At 37.5% G+C, this 15229-nt stretch overlaps 1 protein-coding gene across 4 annotated transcripts in view; it reads right to left on the bottom strand.

Annotated features, from left to right (window-relative positions):
• Window positions 1–15229, bottom strand: part of Septin2 (septin 2) — a 41080-nt gene that overhangs the window by 16608 nt on the left and 9243 nt on the right. For 3 of the 4 annotated variants that reach the window (XM_036173357.1, XM_036173360.1, XM_036173358.1), the window contains exons 2-3: window positions 7459–7489; window positions 4360–4480 (exon numbers count right to left, since the gene is read on the bottom strand). In XM_036173357.1, the coding sequence (XP_036029250.1) occupies window positions 4360–4480; window positions 7459–7467 (130 nt within the window). In that variant the 5' untranslated portion in view covers window positions 7468–7489. The remainder of the gene's footprint in view (window positions 1–4359; window positions 4481–7458; window positions 7490–15229) is intronic. The other variant, XM_036173359.1, reaches the window with a different exon arrangement.

Genomic DNA, 15229 nt, shown 5'->3' with positions numbered 1-15229 from the left:
AGACACTAGCCCGTTGTCCAGGGAGCAGCATGTAATGGTACACAGGAAAAGCCACGGAATACGTGGTGACATATAGATTAACAGAAATGAGTTTAAGTATAAGAATTAGTTAGTGGTGGGCCTGAGCTAATGGCCAAGCAGTTTTAATTAACATAAGCCTCTGTGCGTTTACTTGGGTCTGAGTGGCTGAGGACCAGGCAGGACACAGGAAAACTTCAGCTACTCTCATGTGGCAGAGGATAGCCTCAAACTTCCTAGGTGGCTAAGGATGGCCTTGAACTCTTAATGCTCCTCCCTCTTAAGTGTTGTGATTAGAGGTATACATTCCCATGCCCGGTTTGGTTCTGTCTTTAAAATTATTTACTCACAGACCATGTGCATAAGTGTTCTGCCTGCATATATGTAAGTGTACCACATGTATGCCCACAGAGGCCAGAAGAATGCATTACGTCCACTGGAATTTCAATTTTAAGCTGCCATGTGGTAGCTGAGAATTGAACCTGGGGCCTTTACAAAAGCAAAAGGATTTTGATTTTTTTTTTAACCCTAGGGTTATAGTGACAACATTTTCAAGCTTGATATTAGTAATTTGCTCAATCAAAGGAACTTATTAATTTGCCAATCTAGCATTTAGTTCCATTTTCTGTATCACTTATTTTCTCTTTCAGTGTTTTCCTCTCATTTTCTTATTTCTGAGTTTAGTCTTCACTTCCTAGAAATTGGTTAAAAAAAATTGATGACTAAATTTAACTTTGAATTAAAAGAAAAATTCATTGTACGCTTGTGCATATGTGCTATCATATATAAGTGAAGGTCAAAGGACAATTCTTGGGATTTAGTTCTCTCCAGGCACCTTCTGGGATTGCAGAGGTCAAACTCAGGTTGTCAGGCCTGCCCACAAGCACCTCTACCCAGAGAAGGGGTGAGGAGAGAGAAAGAGAAAGGATGTATGCAAACTGGAAGTGAGATAAAGCAAAAACTCTCAAGCCCTACATCAATGATGTAATTCTCCTCCAGCAAGGCTCCACCTTTCTTCAAGGTTCCACAACGTCCCTAAACAGCACCACCAACCAGGAACCAAGTATTCAAAGACATTAGCCTATGGGAGACAGTTCTCATTCAAACCAACCCAATTGTGTAAAATACAAATATATTGTTTGTTTGGTTTTCGAGGCAGGGTTTCTCTGTGTAGCAGCTCTGGCTGTTCTGGAACTCACTTTGTAGACCAGGCTACCCTTAAACTCACAGAAATCTATCTGCCTGCCTCTGCCTCTTCCTCCAGAGTGCTGGGATTAAAGGACTGTGCCACCACTGCCTGGCTACATACTTTCTAATTTTTCTTTTTGGCTATTCAGTTAAGAAAAAAAACAAAAACAAAAACTACCCAATATCCTGTTAGTGTAGTATGAATACTACACTATAAATGGCCAGATTTAATTTCTCTTCTCTCTCTCAGAGTCAAAGTCTTATTATGTAGCCCAAGCTGGTATCCAATTTGGATCCCTCTTCCACCAGCTTCTCAAACACTGGATTTACAGACATGTATCACCACATTTATTGATGTGTTTTATCCGACTTAGTAAGCATTAAGTAGTTTGATTCTCTAAGGCTTATTTATAACTTTTTAGGGATGGATAACAACAGATTATATGTCTACTTTACCCTAGAGACTCTAAGTGCCCTGAGTGTTCAACAAGAGCTCTCTTTGAACGGCTGGAATTCAAATGTTTCCAACCATACACAAACTTTCTAGCCCTGTGTAGTCTCCAGTTCAGTTCACTGTCTCTGGTGTTGACATTTTACCCAGCTTCAGCAATCTATACTCTACACACAAAGATCAGTGTCATTTAGCCAATAACTCTGAGGAATTCCAAGTGTATAATTCTGGAATTCTTTTGCTTTTTGAGAATTCTGCCTGGCTATCTTAGGTAATAGCTCTGTGACACTGTTGTATTTTTGATTTATTTCATTCTGCCCTCTGATAAAAGAAAGATCCACATAATTTGCTTCAAAAGGACTAAATTCCTGCATTGCCTACTGTTCAGGGTTAAAACAAACAATAACAACGAGGACAACAAAACCTAAAGCATACCTGTTTTATTCAGTTGTCTAACAATCCACTGCAGGAGGGCTGGCTTATTTAAGGGGCTGATGAACTTCAGGCATCAATTCAAGTCCAGTCTGCTGCCTTTCTTATAAATGAAGCTCTATTGTATCACTATGCCTATTTGTTTATGTGCTATCTGTCTATGGCTGCTTTTCCACTCTAAGTGTAGAGTTGAATATTATGACCAAACTATATGGCCCATAAAGATCTAATACTAATGTGGACCCTTTTAGAAAGCTTAGTGACCCCTAACTCACGAATAGTCAGAGAGTAAAGATACTGCTTGTTTTGTTTTTGTTGTTGTTTGGGTTTTTTTAGCGTTATATAATCAGATAATAATGTGACAGAGTACACTGGTCTTTTCTAGTAAGAACCTAAATTCCCATTATTTGTATTATATAATTGTACTCCTAAAATATGGTGGCATCTACTCTTCAGCAAGAATCCCAAATCAGCCGGGCGGTGGTTGCACCCAGCACTCAGAGGCAGAGACAGGTGGATCTCTTGTGAGTCTGAGGCCAGCCTGGTCTACAAAGCTAGTCCAGGACAGCCTCCAAAGCTACAGAGAAACCCTGTCTTGAAAAAAAAAAAAAAAAAGAATCCCAAATCATTTCAGATCTGTGTACTATTAATTCTAAAAATATAATGATGTCCTACTCTTAGTCATGACCATCATAAAGCTTTCCAAATGCTTACTTCATTAGTTTTGAAATTTTTACAATTGCCAAAAATTGTAAAATGTGGTATCGCTAACAGAATCAACAATTCACCATTAAAGCCAGGTGTCGTGGCTCAAGCCTTGAACTCCAATACACAGGAGGCAGTGACATGCATATCTCTGTGGGTTTAAGGCCAGCCTGGTCTACATAGCTAGTTCTAGGCCAGCCAGGGCAACATAATGAAACTCTATCTAAAAAAAAAAACATAAACAAAAACTAGTAACAACAATAAAACCCCCAACCACAGTTCATTATTAAGCTTCTACTGGCATGCTAAAACACAATATATGCAATAATTCATATCACATTATGACAGTATCTATTATACTGGATACAATAAAAATACATTCAAGCAACCATTCAATAGCCTTCCATTGTGGTTTACTACTATTTAAGTGAAAGTTAAACACAATACTAATTAAGCAATTACATTCATCATCTCTAATATACAGTAATTTTGCAAATTAACCTTTAACAATATTTCACATATTTGGGTTGTCACAAAATTTGACAGTGTTGTTTTTTGTTGCTGTTTTTGTTTTTTTAGACAGGGTCTCTCTATGTAGTCCTGGCTGTCCCAGAGCTCATTATGTAGACCAGGCTGGCCACAAACTCACTGAGAATCTCCTGCCTCTGCCTCTCAAGTGCTGGGATTAAAGGTACTCGCCACCATGCTAGCCTCTGACAGTTTCTTTAAGATCCTTCTGTTTGGTGTCTCATAAGACAGTAGCCAATGTCAGCAGGGATGGCAGGCATGCATAGGAAGCCTAACTGGGACTTGAGGATGCTTCTGTAGAGGGTCGCTGTAGGACTACTGGCAGCCTCAGTTCCTTGCCTTACAGTCCTTTATTTTCATAAAGTCATGAGAGCTAGCTTCCTCTAGAGTGAACAGCTCAAGTGATTGCAAGGCAGGAAACATAATAATACCTTTATGACCTAGTCTTAGAAGTCATATCATTTCTTCAACATCCACTGGCTATATTAACCCTGTTGGGGGGGCACAGCAAGATGATTCAGAAAGTAAAAGCACTTAATGCTCAAGCCTGATGACATGAATTCTATCTTTAGAACCCATATAAAAATAAAGAGAACCACCTCTACACAGGTGTGCCCCTATGCACATTAAGCTCACGCACAGACACAAATAATACAAAAATTAAAACAAAGAAAAAGAAAACCAAACCACCAAATGAACAAACAAACAGACCTATTCAGTATAGGAAAGAATTGGTAAGGGTTGTGACTACAAGGAGTCAAGTATCACTGGTGACTTTTTTGAAAGTTAATTATCACAAAGAAACTTTCATTATATACAAATAAGGAGATGACATAAAATCGTATTTTCCTAGTGGGCAAAAATTCCTGAATATATGTGTGCATATATATATGAAATCCTGGTCAAATAAACAAACATGTTTTTAAATTCCAGAGGTGATTTTGTCAAAAAAGAAACTTTCTCATTTGCATTATAGGTCAGGCCAGTGCATTTCATAGACTGGGGAAAAGGGAATATTTAGTAAGGTAATTTCTTACCAACCACCATCAGTGTGAACTCGAACCCCTTTTTCACTGACTTTCGGTGAACTTGATTGGGAAGATTTGCAAATCCAACATAGCCAGGAGTTTCTGGATTTATAAACTGAGTTGGTTGTTGCTAAAGTAAGATTTAAAAAATAAAAAAGAGCTAATAAACACCTTATTGGTTGCTTTTATGACATTATCAGACCTGTGATAAACATAGGTAATCAACAATTCTCACAAATTAAAAAAAAAAAAAAAATCAAAGAAACTACACAAATTATCATCTTCAAAACTTATACTATTATCAGAAAAGTGTTCACTTAAGAGGATTAAAGAAAGCACAACCCAGGGGATGGCTCAGCGATTAAGAGTACTGGCTGCTTTTCCAGAAGAACTATGTCAATTCCCAGCATCCATATGGCAGCTCACAACTGCCTCTAACTCCAGTTCCAGAGAATTCAACACCCTCATACAGATATACATATGTAGGCAAGACACATAAAATAAAATCATTTAAAAAAAAAAACCACACACACACAATCCAATCAAATTCCATAGCTATATGCTGACTCATAATTACTATTTTTGTTAAATATTCTGCTTAGCAATTAATTATGTAAAATATACATTAATTTATCTTAGTGCAATAAATTAAATTACAGTTTGAGATAAAGAGAATTCAGAGAACTGACTCCATCCATTCAACACTTGGCTAAAGAACAGCCTGAGAAGGCATGATGGGTCTGTGAAAACATCTGGGGAAAAAAGACATTTCTTGCTATTCTTCCTCTTATGACACAGAGCTTTGTCTAGAGGAAGCAGGAAAGCTAAGAGTGGAATGTTGAGAATTCAGCATCAAAAATTATGAAACAAAAAACTAAGCCCAGAGCTGACTACACTGAAAAATCTGTTTATTTGTTTGAGACAGGCTCACTACACATTCCTGGCTGGTCTGGAGCTTGCAACGTTCCTGCTTCAGCTTTCTAAGTACTGAGATTATATGCATGTGCCACCATGCATGATGATGAAAAGACAGTTAAAAGAATTCTTGATGAAAGAATGCCTGGTAAGACTAATGATGGTTGATGTGATAAATCAACAACAGTAAAACCACAATCTAGAAAATGAGAAGATAGTGTACTTGCTTTATGAGTCTGAGAACCTGAATTCAATCACTACAACTTAAATTTAATAAAAACAAAACAAAACTGGACACAGTGATAAACCTTTGGATCCCAGCCCTGGACGAGTGAAGACAGGTCGGTAGTTGAAGCTCCAGGCCAGTAAGAGATCTGTCTGTCTCTCTGTCTCTCTCCCTCCTCCCTCAACCTGATACATACAAAAGAGGAGGAGGGATAAACAAACAATCAAGCATACAAACAAAACACTGCTAAACCATGAGGAATGATACCCAAGGTTGAATTCTGGCTTCTACACACACATATTAATGTACATACACACATTAAAGGCTGACCGGGCTAACACAGGGAGAACGTGCAACCAGGACATGGTGCAGGCAAGGAACCCTAGCACCAAGCAACTTGAGCATCAGTTTCTTTTTCTTTATCTTTTAAAAGATTTATTTATTTATTATGTATACAGCATGTATGACTATAGGCCAGAAGAGGGCACCAGATCTCATTACAGATGGTTGTGAGCCACCATGTGGATGCTGGGAATTGAATTCAGGACCTCTGGAAGAACAGTCAGTGCTCTTAACCTCTGAGCCATCTCTCCAACCCCGAGCATCAGTTTCTTTACTCTGGAGAGCTGAGCAATGCCCAAAGTGAGGGTCTTCTCAAACATGGTGGATATCCCAAAGCTGCACTCAGCACATTGAAGGTGAGGACTTGAGAGTGAGCAAGAATACCTGACACACCACAAGCACATGCTTACACTTCCATCCTACTCTGCTACACCAACACTCACCTAGAGCCACAGACACACAGATTCACACGCACACAAATTCAGACCCAAAAAAACACCACACTCCAACACGCTATACTCACACAGCTCTCATACACTCACATATCCTTACACACTCAGACTGCCATTCACAATGGACTCCAACGTGCACACCTCCACACTCCCACATTCCCACACATGCACACATACACAATACACTTGTGTCTTCACATATACAAGTCTTACACATATCACACACTATACCCACACCTGACTCACATCATATATACAGGCTTGTACAACACACACACACACACACACACACACACACACACACACACACACAGGCATACAAAAACCCAACAACTTAGGCAGTGGCATATTGAAAATGAAAATATTTTAATACATTATTTAAACTAGACAAAAAAGACAAGTTATAAAATAGCCTTCCTTTGAGGATTACATTTTGTAACAATCCATTCACATGTATACACAGATAAAAATATACCTAAAACCTTCATAGTGATTACTTCCGGGTGCTAGAATAATGGCTCTTTTGTTTATCTCTGTTCCACATTACTTTATAAAAAGCAAAAACTGATTTTATGGCTTTTCTTTTCTTTTTAATTTTATGTGCATTACTGTTTTGCCATGGGTTTTGGGTGTCCTGGAACTGGAGTTACAGACAGTTGCAAGCTGCCATGTGGGTGCTGGGAATTGAACCCGGGTCCTCTGGAAGAACAGCCAGTGCTCTTAACCACTGAGCCATCTTTGCATTCCCCTGGCTTTTCACTGTACAGTAATAAACACCCATAGACTAAATAAACAAAGGGCAAAGAAGGAAAACTGATACTGTTACAGCGATAACCACATTTCCACTTCCTCAGCTTATGTCCTTCAGAACTAATTTATATCAGCACTCTGGACCAATTTATAAGGGCTAATCTAAATCAATATAGCACGTCTAAGAGCCCTATCAACTTAATTATATGAATTATTGGAATTTTGAATTGCTGTTTGGTTTTGGAAAAAAATTTAAGATGGGTAAGAGGATTTATATTAACAAATTAAAAAATTTGGAAAAGAAGTTAACTCAAAAATTTAGAATAACCCAAAATTAGAAATTTACCTATAGAAACCCCTTTTAACTATCTGAAAATATAAAACAATTTCTCTTTATACCAGATACATGAAATAAGACCTTACCTTAGACATCGTTCTCGATTTTTCTGTCTATCTGTTAAAAAAAAGGACATGTCTGAATTTGTATACATATTTAACAGCATGAACTGACCCATGAAGATACAGACACTTGACATTAGCTTGTTTCTTTAGCTTTTCAATAACCTCAAACATTGCCCTAGAAATGATACAACCATTACTCAATATAAAAACAAAACTAGCTAAGTAAATAAAAGCAATTGTATATATGATTTTATATTTCCAAATATATATTGCCCCCCCAGTACTGATTACATCTTAGACATCAGGGATGAGATGGGAGAAAAAGACAACCTACTTCTCACCTCCAATTTAACTGAAGCTTTTCAAAAAGGAAAGGATACCCTGTACCTGGAGTACTGTACCCTGAAATGTGTGCCATCTCTTACTCAATGATCCATAGAGTGACTTGGGAACTAAATTTTAGCACTGGGGCACAAGGTGCAATATGAAGCACATTTACAAGTAAAGAGGACAGATCGAATTTAATAGTTATGTGCCCGCCTGGTGACCTCTGAGGTCTCAAGGTGTCGATCCCCTTGAACTGAAATTATAGATGGTTTTGATCCTACCATGTAGATGCTAGGAACCAAACCCAGGTCCTCTGAAAGAGCAGTAAGTGCTGTAAACCACTAAGCCATCTCTCTAGCCACAAAGGGCTGAATTTCTATACAATGCTTCTTTGATATTTTTAAACCTTAACATACATGAGCAATACAAACCCCAAGTTTCTCTCTCAAATAGAAATGTTTCAAAGCACCTAGGACAAAATGAGGTTCCCACACCTCATTGTATTTGGGCAGGTTAATTAAGGTAGGCACGCAAAAGAATTCATGGGCCTTTAATTCAGTATTATTGTTTTTCATTGGAAACCTAAGTTATAGTCTTGGTTCTCCTTTTCCAGTGACTTCTATAAACTTTACCATTGAAAAATTCAGGAAACCTACGTTATTACAACAATTTTCAAAGTGTCAGGGTGAGGGAGAACATGTAGAGGCAAAGAAAACAGTCAATAAAATTTTCCTGTCAAAAACAAATACCAGAGTCTGTACATTAATCAGCTCTCTGGAACTATGAATAGAGAGTAAATAAAGGCCCTTGGATAGAAATGGCATCCTTAAACTGGGAGGTGGTGGTGCATGCCTTTAATCCCAGCACTCGGGAGGCAGAGCCAGGCAGATCTCTGTGAGTTCAAGGCCAGCCTGGGTTACCAAGTGAGTTCCAGGAAAGGCACCAAAGCTACACAGAGAAACCCTGTCTCAAAAAAAACCCAAAGAGCCGGGTGGTGGTGGCGTACACCTGCAATCCTAGCACTCGGGAGGCAGAGGCAGGTGGATCTCTGTGAGTTCGGGGCCAGCCTGGTCTACAGAGATAGTCCAGGACAGGCTCCAAAGCTACAGTGAAACCCTGTCTCGAAAAAAATAAAATAAAAAAAAAAAGAAAGAAAGAAAAGAAAAGAAATGACATCCTTGAAAAATACTATTAATAGAACTAAAAATATTAATCTTAGCAAAATTGAAAAGTTAGGAGCAGGAATAAAAGCAGAGAAGTAAAACTTTCTAAAGGAGACATAAATGAATCAGAGGGAATTCAGTTTGTCAGGAGAAGTACCCTGACTGCAAAGAATAGAGTCTGGCCAGGAAATAAATGGAAAAGTAAATAAATACTAAAGGGAAAAAAGGGAGGATTTCCAAATCAATAGAAAAAATATAAAACTATGCCGGGCGGCGCACGCCTTTCCAGGAACTTGCTTGTAGACCAGGCTGGCCTCTGCCTCCTGAGTGCTGGGGTTAAAGGCACAAAGCTACACAGAGAAACCCTGTCTCAAAAAAACAAAACAAAACAAAACTATATGTGCTGGTATATCCCTGTAATCCCAACACGAGGGAGACTGAGGCAAGGGAACAGTGAATTCAAGGTTAGTCCTGGATATTTGTCTTGGTTTGTGGGTGGGTTTTTTTTCCTTCTTTCCCTCCTATTATGTATCCTTTGTTGTGTGTATCACTCTATATAAATAAAATGCTGATTGGCCAGTAGCCAGGCAGGAAGTATAGGCGGGACAAACAGAGAAGAGAATTCTGGGAACAGAAAGGCTGAGTCAGGAGACACCAGCCTGTTGCCCAGGGAGCAGCATGTAAAGACAACAGGTAAAGCCACGGAACACATGGCGACATACAGATTAATAGAAATTTTAAGTGTAAGAGCTAGTCAGTAGTTAGTCTGAGCTAATGGCCCAGCAGTTTAATTAATGTAAGTTTCTGAGTGATTATTTTATAAGTGGCTGCGGGTGTCCACAGGGGATTGCTGGGACCCAGAGAAAAGCTCTCCAGCTACAATCCTTTGCTGGCCTCAAACTTACAGGGATCCAACTGCCTCTGTCTCTGAGTTCTGGAATTAAAAGTGTGAACCACAACACCTGGCCAATATGTCTTAGGTCTTAAAAAAAAAAAAAAAATTAACAATCAAAGTAGCAACCTAATCAAATCAACAGAACAGAGGGAAAAAGAAGAAACTATGAAAAACGATCTTACATTGAGACAGAAAAGATGAAATTCAGAAAAATAAGCATTGAAAAACAGATATCCTCCTTAAAAGACAGATTGAATTAAAGCAAATAGACCAGGCTGCAATCATTTGATTATACTGCATATGGAGATATTTGTAGGACGAAAAAGGCTGAAAACTGAGAGGCAAGTGAAGAAAGACCACGCCAGTGCCAACATAGGCAAATGGGCAGTTGTTTGTTTTAAGTCCTAGAAGAGTATTATCTGACAAGATGAAATGTTAACAATATACTTCTATAGGAAACATGTAGGATATAAACAGTATATACAGTTTAATACCATTTGTATGGAAAGAAAAAGTTATATGTATAAAATATAAGGAATGTACACTCCCCATATGTTTATGGTTATCTCTTTTTTGTTGTTTTGTTTTTTGAGACAAGTTTCTCTATGTAGCTCTCACTGTTCTGGAACTCATTTTTGTAGACCAGGCTGGCCTTGAACTTGCAGAGATCTGCCCGCCTCTACCTCCTGAGTGCTGGGATTAAAGGTATGTGCCACTACCACCATCAAGGTATATCTTATAGTGGAATTGGATGTGATTACAATTTCGCCAATATAGTTCACCTGTCCTGAAGTATATTGATACTTCAGCTGTTCTTCTGAAATTAGTCTGAAATAATTTTCTTCCCACAGCCTGCCTCATGGGTCACAAAACATCTCCTTCATGCAGCTATTGCTGTTCCCATTAAAAAGTAGATGCTACTTGCCTTTATATACTGGCATATGGGGAACATTTTTAACTAATATAAAAAATGCCATAGCAGAAACCTGGTAGTAGAAAGTTATATGGAGAGCTGGAAATTTTCTACATATGATTTTCACTTTTTTTAACAGAGGGGAAAAAATGCTATCATTAGCTGTTTTACATTCATGGTGAAGTTTGAAATATGTAATTCAGGAGTTAGAATTGAAAATTTTGGTACCTCTTCTCCTACCAGCAAATTACCTGCAGTGAAAATTAAGGGTTGTTTCCATAAAATACGGCTATTAATCTTATAAAAATAAATTAACAATTTTAAGTGAAGGAAAATGAGATCAGCAATATTAAAATGTTTTGTCTTCTGTAAAGCGTCAAAACAAATGTTAGACAAAACATCAAAAAAAAAAATTCAAATGTATTGTAGCAGGAAAATTATGTGCCCCCCCAGCATCAAATTCTTGCTCTTTTTATCAACTTCCATGGATCAGAAATGTCAAGATTGTGAGTTATTTTGATTCTAATAAATGACATCTAAAGTCTTTAACAGTTAATACAGAGAATATATTTAGGATTTTATGAAAACAGAGTTGTTCCAAATATAGATGTATAGGTCATCCTACAACTCGATAACTTAAATAATGTTGAAAATAAGATTTTCTATCTCAGAACCCACTCTACTGTAAAGATAGGTTTAAAAAGTAAAGATCATTAGCTTCTAATTTAAAATACTAAGTGAGGATGTGAATCTTTCAAGGTTAAAAATGAGAAAAACATCTGCCCAACTTCAGATACTTTCCATGCTCTTGTACCTCCCCAAAACTGCCTTCCTAACTTCTGCTCCCGCCCATGGGAGCAAATCCCAGACAAGTCTGTGCTCAGCTCATCAATATAGTAAATCATAGCTGAAAGGGAACAGTGCATGACTTACCCCCATCTCAAAAAGGGCAATTTTCTGCCTCTGCCCTTTCATACAGTTCACTCCAGCCTTTTTTTCACTTTCTTCTTTCCCAAACTCCTAGATGACTAGAGTGAACTTGTGAAGTTCTCCATTAGTATATTTCCAACAGTTGTTGATGTTTGAAATGATCTGATTCTAGCAGAATCCCTCCACACAGTAGGATACTACCACTATAACATTCCTCCCATTCAAAATCTCCATCATCCTCACAGTCCTGCAAGATGGTCTGTTTACTCTTACAGTATATGCTAGGCATAGATACTGTAGGTGAACACTGACCATTTTCTGAGTCTCAAAGAAATTGACAAGAACCATTTTTACTCATTTAGGACGCAGTACTGTGGCCGAGTGTACCTTAAAAGTACGTCTTCCTTCTGTAATAGGAACACCATAATCAACTGTAAGTAATTTTTCTATTTGTGGTTCATTTCGCTGATATTGAAATCCAATGCTTAAATTGGATTTTCTAGCTGATAATCTAAAATGAGATCATCTATGTTTTCAACATCTTCAGTTTTTTCCCCCTTTTATATTTAAGTCTGGTTCTGTTATCTGAAATTACAGTATCAGAATTTCTTTTCGTTTCTTCACCCACAGATAAAGGATTCTTTCACCAATATTCTGTATTTTCTTTTAATTAAATATTTTGGGAGGAAAAAAAACTTGGCCTTGATCACAGGACATAAAAGGGAAACTCTCAACTGTACCAAACGGGGTAGACACATATACTTTTCCTCAAGGATGTTTGATAATGATGCACATTTTGCTCTTTCAGAAAGGAACATTCAACCAATAAATAGGTAGCTGTGTCTGAACTTGGTAACATCACCTGCAAGCAAAGTATCTATTTGGGGTCATCTACATCATCAATGATTCTAACAAAAAATATTATGGCACAGCTGTAGCTAGAGTTTTCCTGCCTGGCCCACAGTCAGAACAAATCTCTCTGACCTGCCAGGCCCATTGACGCTCAGAACCAACCAAGTAAACACACAGAAACTTACATTGTTTACAAACTGCATGGCCGTGGCAGGCTTCTTGTTATCTACTTCTTCTATCTTAAATTAACCCATTTTTATTAATCTATACTTTGCCACGTGGCTCGTGGCTTACCAGTACCTTACATCTTGTCATGGCGGCGGCTAGCAGCGTCTCTCTTCCCCCAGCCTTTCCCTTCCCAGAATTCTCTCCTCTCTTGTCCCGCCTATACTTCCCGCCTGGCCACTGGCCAATAAGCATTTTATTTATACAGAGCGATATCCATAACACTTCCCCTTTTCTTTTTTTTTTTTTTTTTAAGGAAGGTTTTAACTTTTACATAGTAAAATTACATATAACAAAACAATTATCAAGCAATAATTACAGTTACAATATCTAGTCTATTTGTTTTGGCAAAATTAAACAAAATATTCAATCTATCCTATATTCATGAGTCTAAGGTTTCATATCTAACTTATCTTTTATCATAACTAAGGAAAATTATACCTATCTAGTCTTCAACTACATCAAAGACCTCAGAAGGATCAATTTGAACAAGATAGACCTCTTAATTAGAGGAGGTGATAGTTTATCAACCAACATGACCATCCAGTTTTGCTGTGGATATCGCTCTGTACAAATAAAATGCTGTTTGGCCAGTGGCTAGGCAGGAAGTATAGGCGGGACAAGAGAGAAGAGGATTCTGGGAAGTAGAAGGCTGGAGAGAGACACCGCGAGCCGCCGCCATGAGAAGCAACATGTAAAGACACCGGTAAGCCACGAGCCATGTGGCAAAGTATAGATTAACAGAAATGGGTTAATTTAAGATAGAAGAAGTAGATAACAAGAAGCCTGCCACAGCCATACAGTTTGTAAACAATGTAAGTTTCTGTGTGCTTTCTTGGTTGGGTCTGAGCGACTGTGGGACTGGCGGGTAAGAGAGATTTGTCCTGACTGGGCCAGGCAGGAAAACTCTAACTACACAGTTTAAACTCACTTATACCATTAATACATGCCTTTTCATTTAATCAGATGTAACTTGCCAAAAGGGGACCTCCCCAAAATTAGTCTTGGGGAAGGGTTTTTGTTTTTGTCTTTTAGGAGAATGAAGGCTAAAGAATCTGAAGAACACTGGACAAATGAGACAACTGAAGAAAAAGGACAAATCATCTGTCCCAGGAAAAAGAGTAAAATGGCCTATTGGTATATCATCTACAAAATTTCATAAATCTTCCTAAATGTTTGTTTCTGCTCTTCTCTACTAAATAAATAAATAAATAAATAAATAAATAAATAAATAAAAAATAAATAAATAAATAACACTATTGGTCTTCTTATAGTCCCAGTTCAACTAAAAGTTAAAGCTGACTCCTTTATCAAGCATGTTGTTAAAAGGAAAATGCAAACTCCCTGTATCATACAGAAGAAAGACCCATCTTCTGACATGGGACAGGAGAAAACCCAAATTACTTAAGGGACTATTCTATTACTAATCTCAATTCTTTGATTCTATTCTGATTCTTTAAACTTTTCTTAAAGTATGAATTTTATATCAAAATGTACAAGATATATATATATATATATATATATATATATATATATTTTTTAAACTTTGTTAAGATAATAATGGTCATATAGAGTACTAATTAATTCTAGAGAAAAGGCTTCGATTAGCTGCCTATACATGTCTTGGTGTTCGAGTCTCTTTTCAGTTTTCTGCAGGAAATCACGGCCAGGCCTAACATCAACTGAATCTCCAGGAAGAAGATGGGGCCCCACAATGACAATTCCACATGGAAAATAATATCACTAAGCTGACAAACATCATCTACAGATCAGCTTTGGACTACAAAGTGCTTAGAGCAATTCTGAGATGGCTAGCTGAGATGATCCAGTTTCAAAGACTACTTGAATAAGGACTTGAGATAAACCCTGAACTTTGGCATTATGGATAACAAAGAATATAGTTACCTTTCCTAGAATTTGACAATTAACCCAAAATTTTTCTTTTCAGAATAAAGATAACTTCACCCATACCCAGCAGGAAGCAATTTTAAGAAATACGACGCGGCCCACATTCCCAAAGGGATGGTGTGGGGTGGGTGGTTTTTTGGTCTTTTTATGGGTTTTGGGTCTGGGATAGTTTTCATTGTTTAGGAGGGTTGGTTACAAGTTGTTGTTAAGGGTTAGGAAAAGGGCTAGGCAAAGGAGATTAGATTTAAGGTGCTTGTTAAAAAAAAAAAAGACAATTACTAGTTTTAAATACTTTACATTGGATTGAATTGTTTTATATTGTATACAAATTATATATATAGATATAGTTAGAATATGCCATACACATATTTCTAATCTTGCTCGAGATATTGTACTTATACCATTCATTTAACAATGTAATGCAATTTGCTAATCCTTGAATGTTATTATTACCAACTATTAGGATATACAGAAATGAAAGTTAGTGGTTAGACATTACAATTGAACTTGTAGTCATATTAGGTGTGTTTTCAAGATTGAACAGATATATTTTAGATAGACAGGTCATCTTCAAACCCT

The sequence above is a fragment of the Onychomys torridus genome, chromosome 23 (genome assembly GCF_903995425.1).
Source record: "Onychomys torridus chromosome 23, mOncTor1.1, whole genome shotgun sequence".
NCBI lineage: Eukaryota > Metazoa > Chordata > Mammalia > Rodentia > Cricetidae > Onychomys > Onychomys torridus.
Note: the sequence above shows the minus strand (reverse complement) of the source record. Positions and strands in the feature narration are given on the sequence as shown.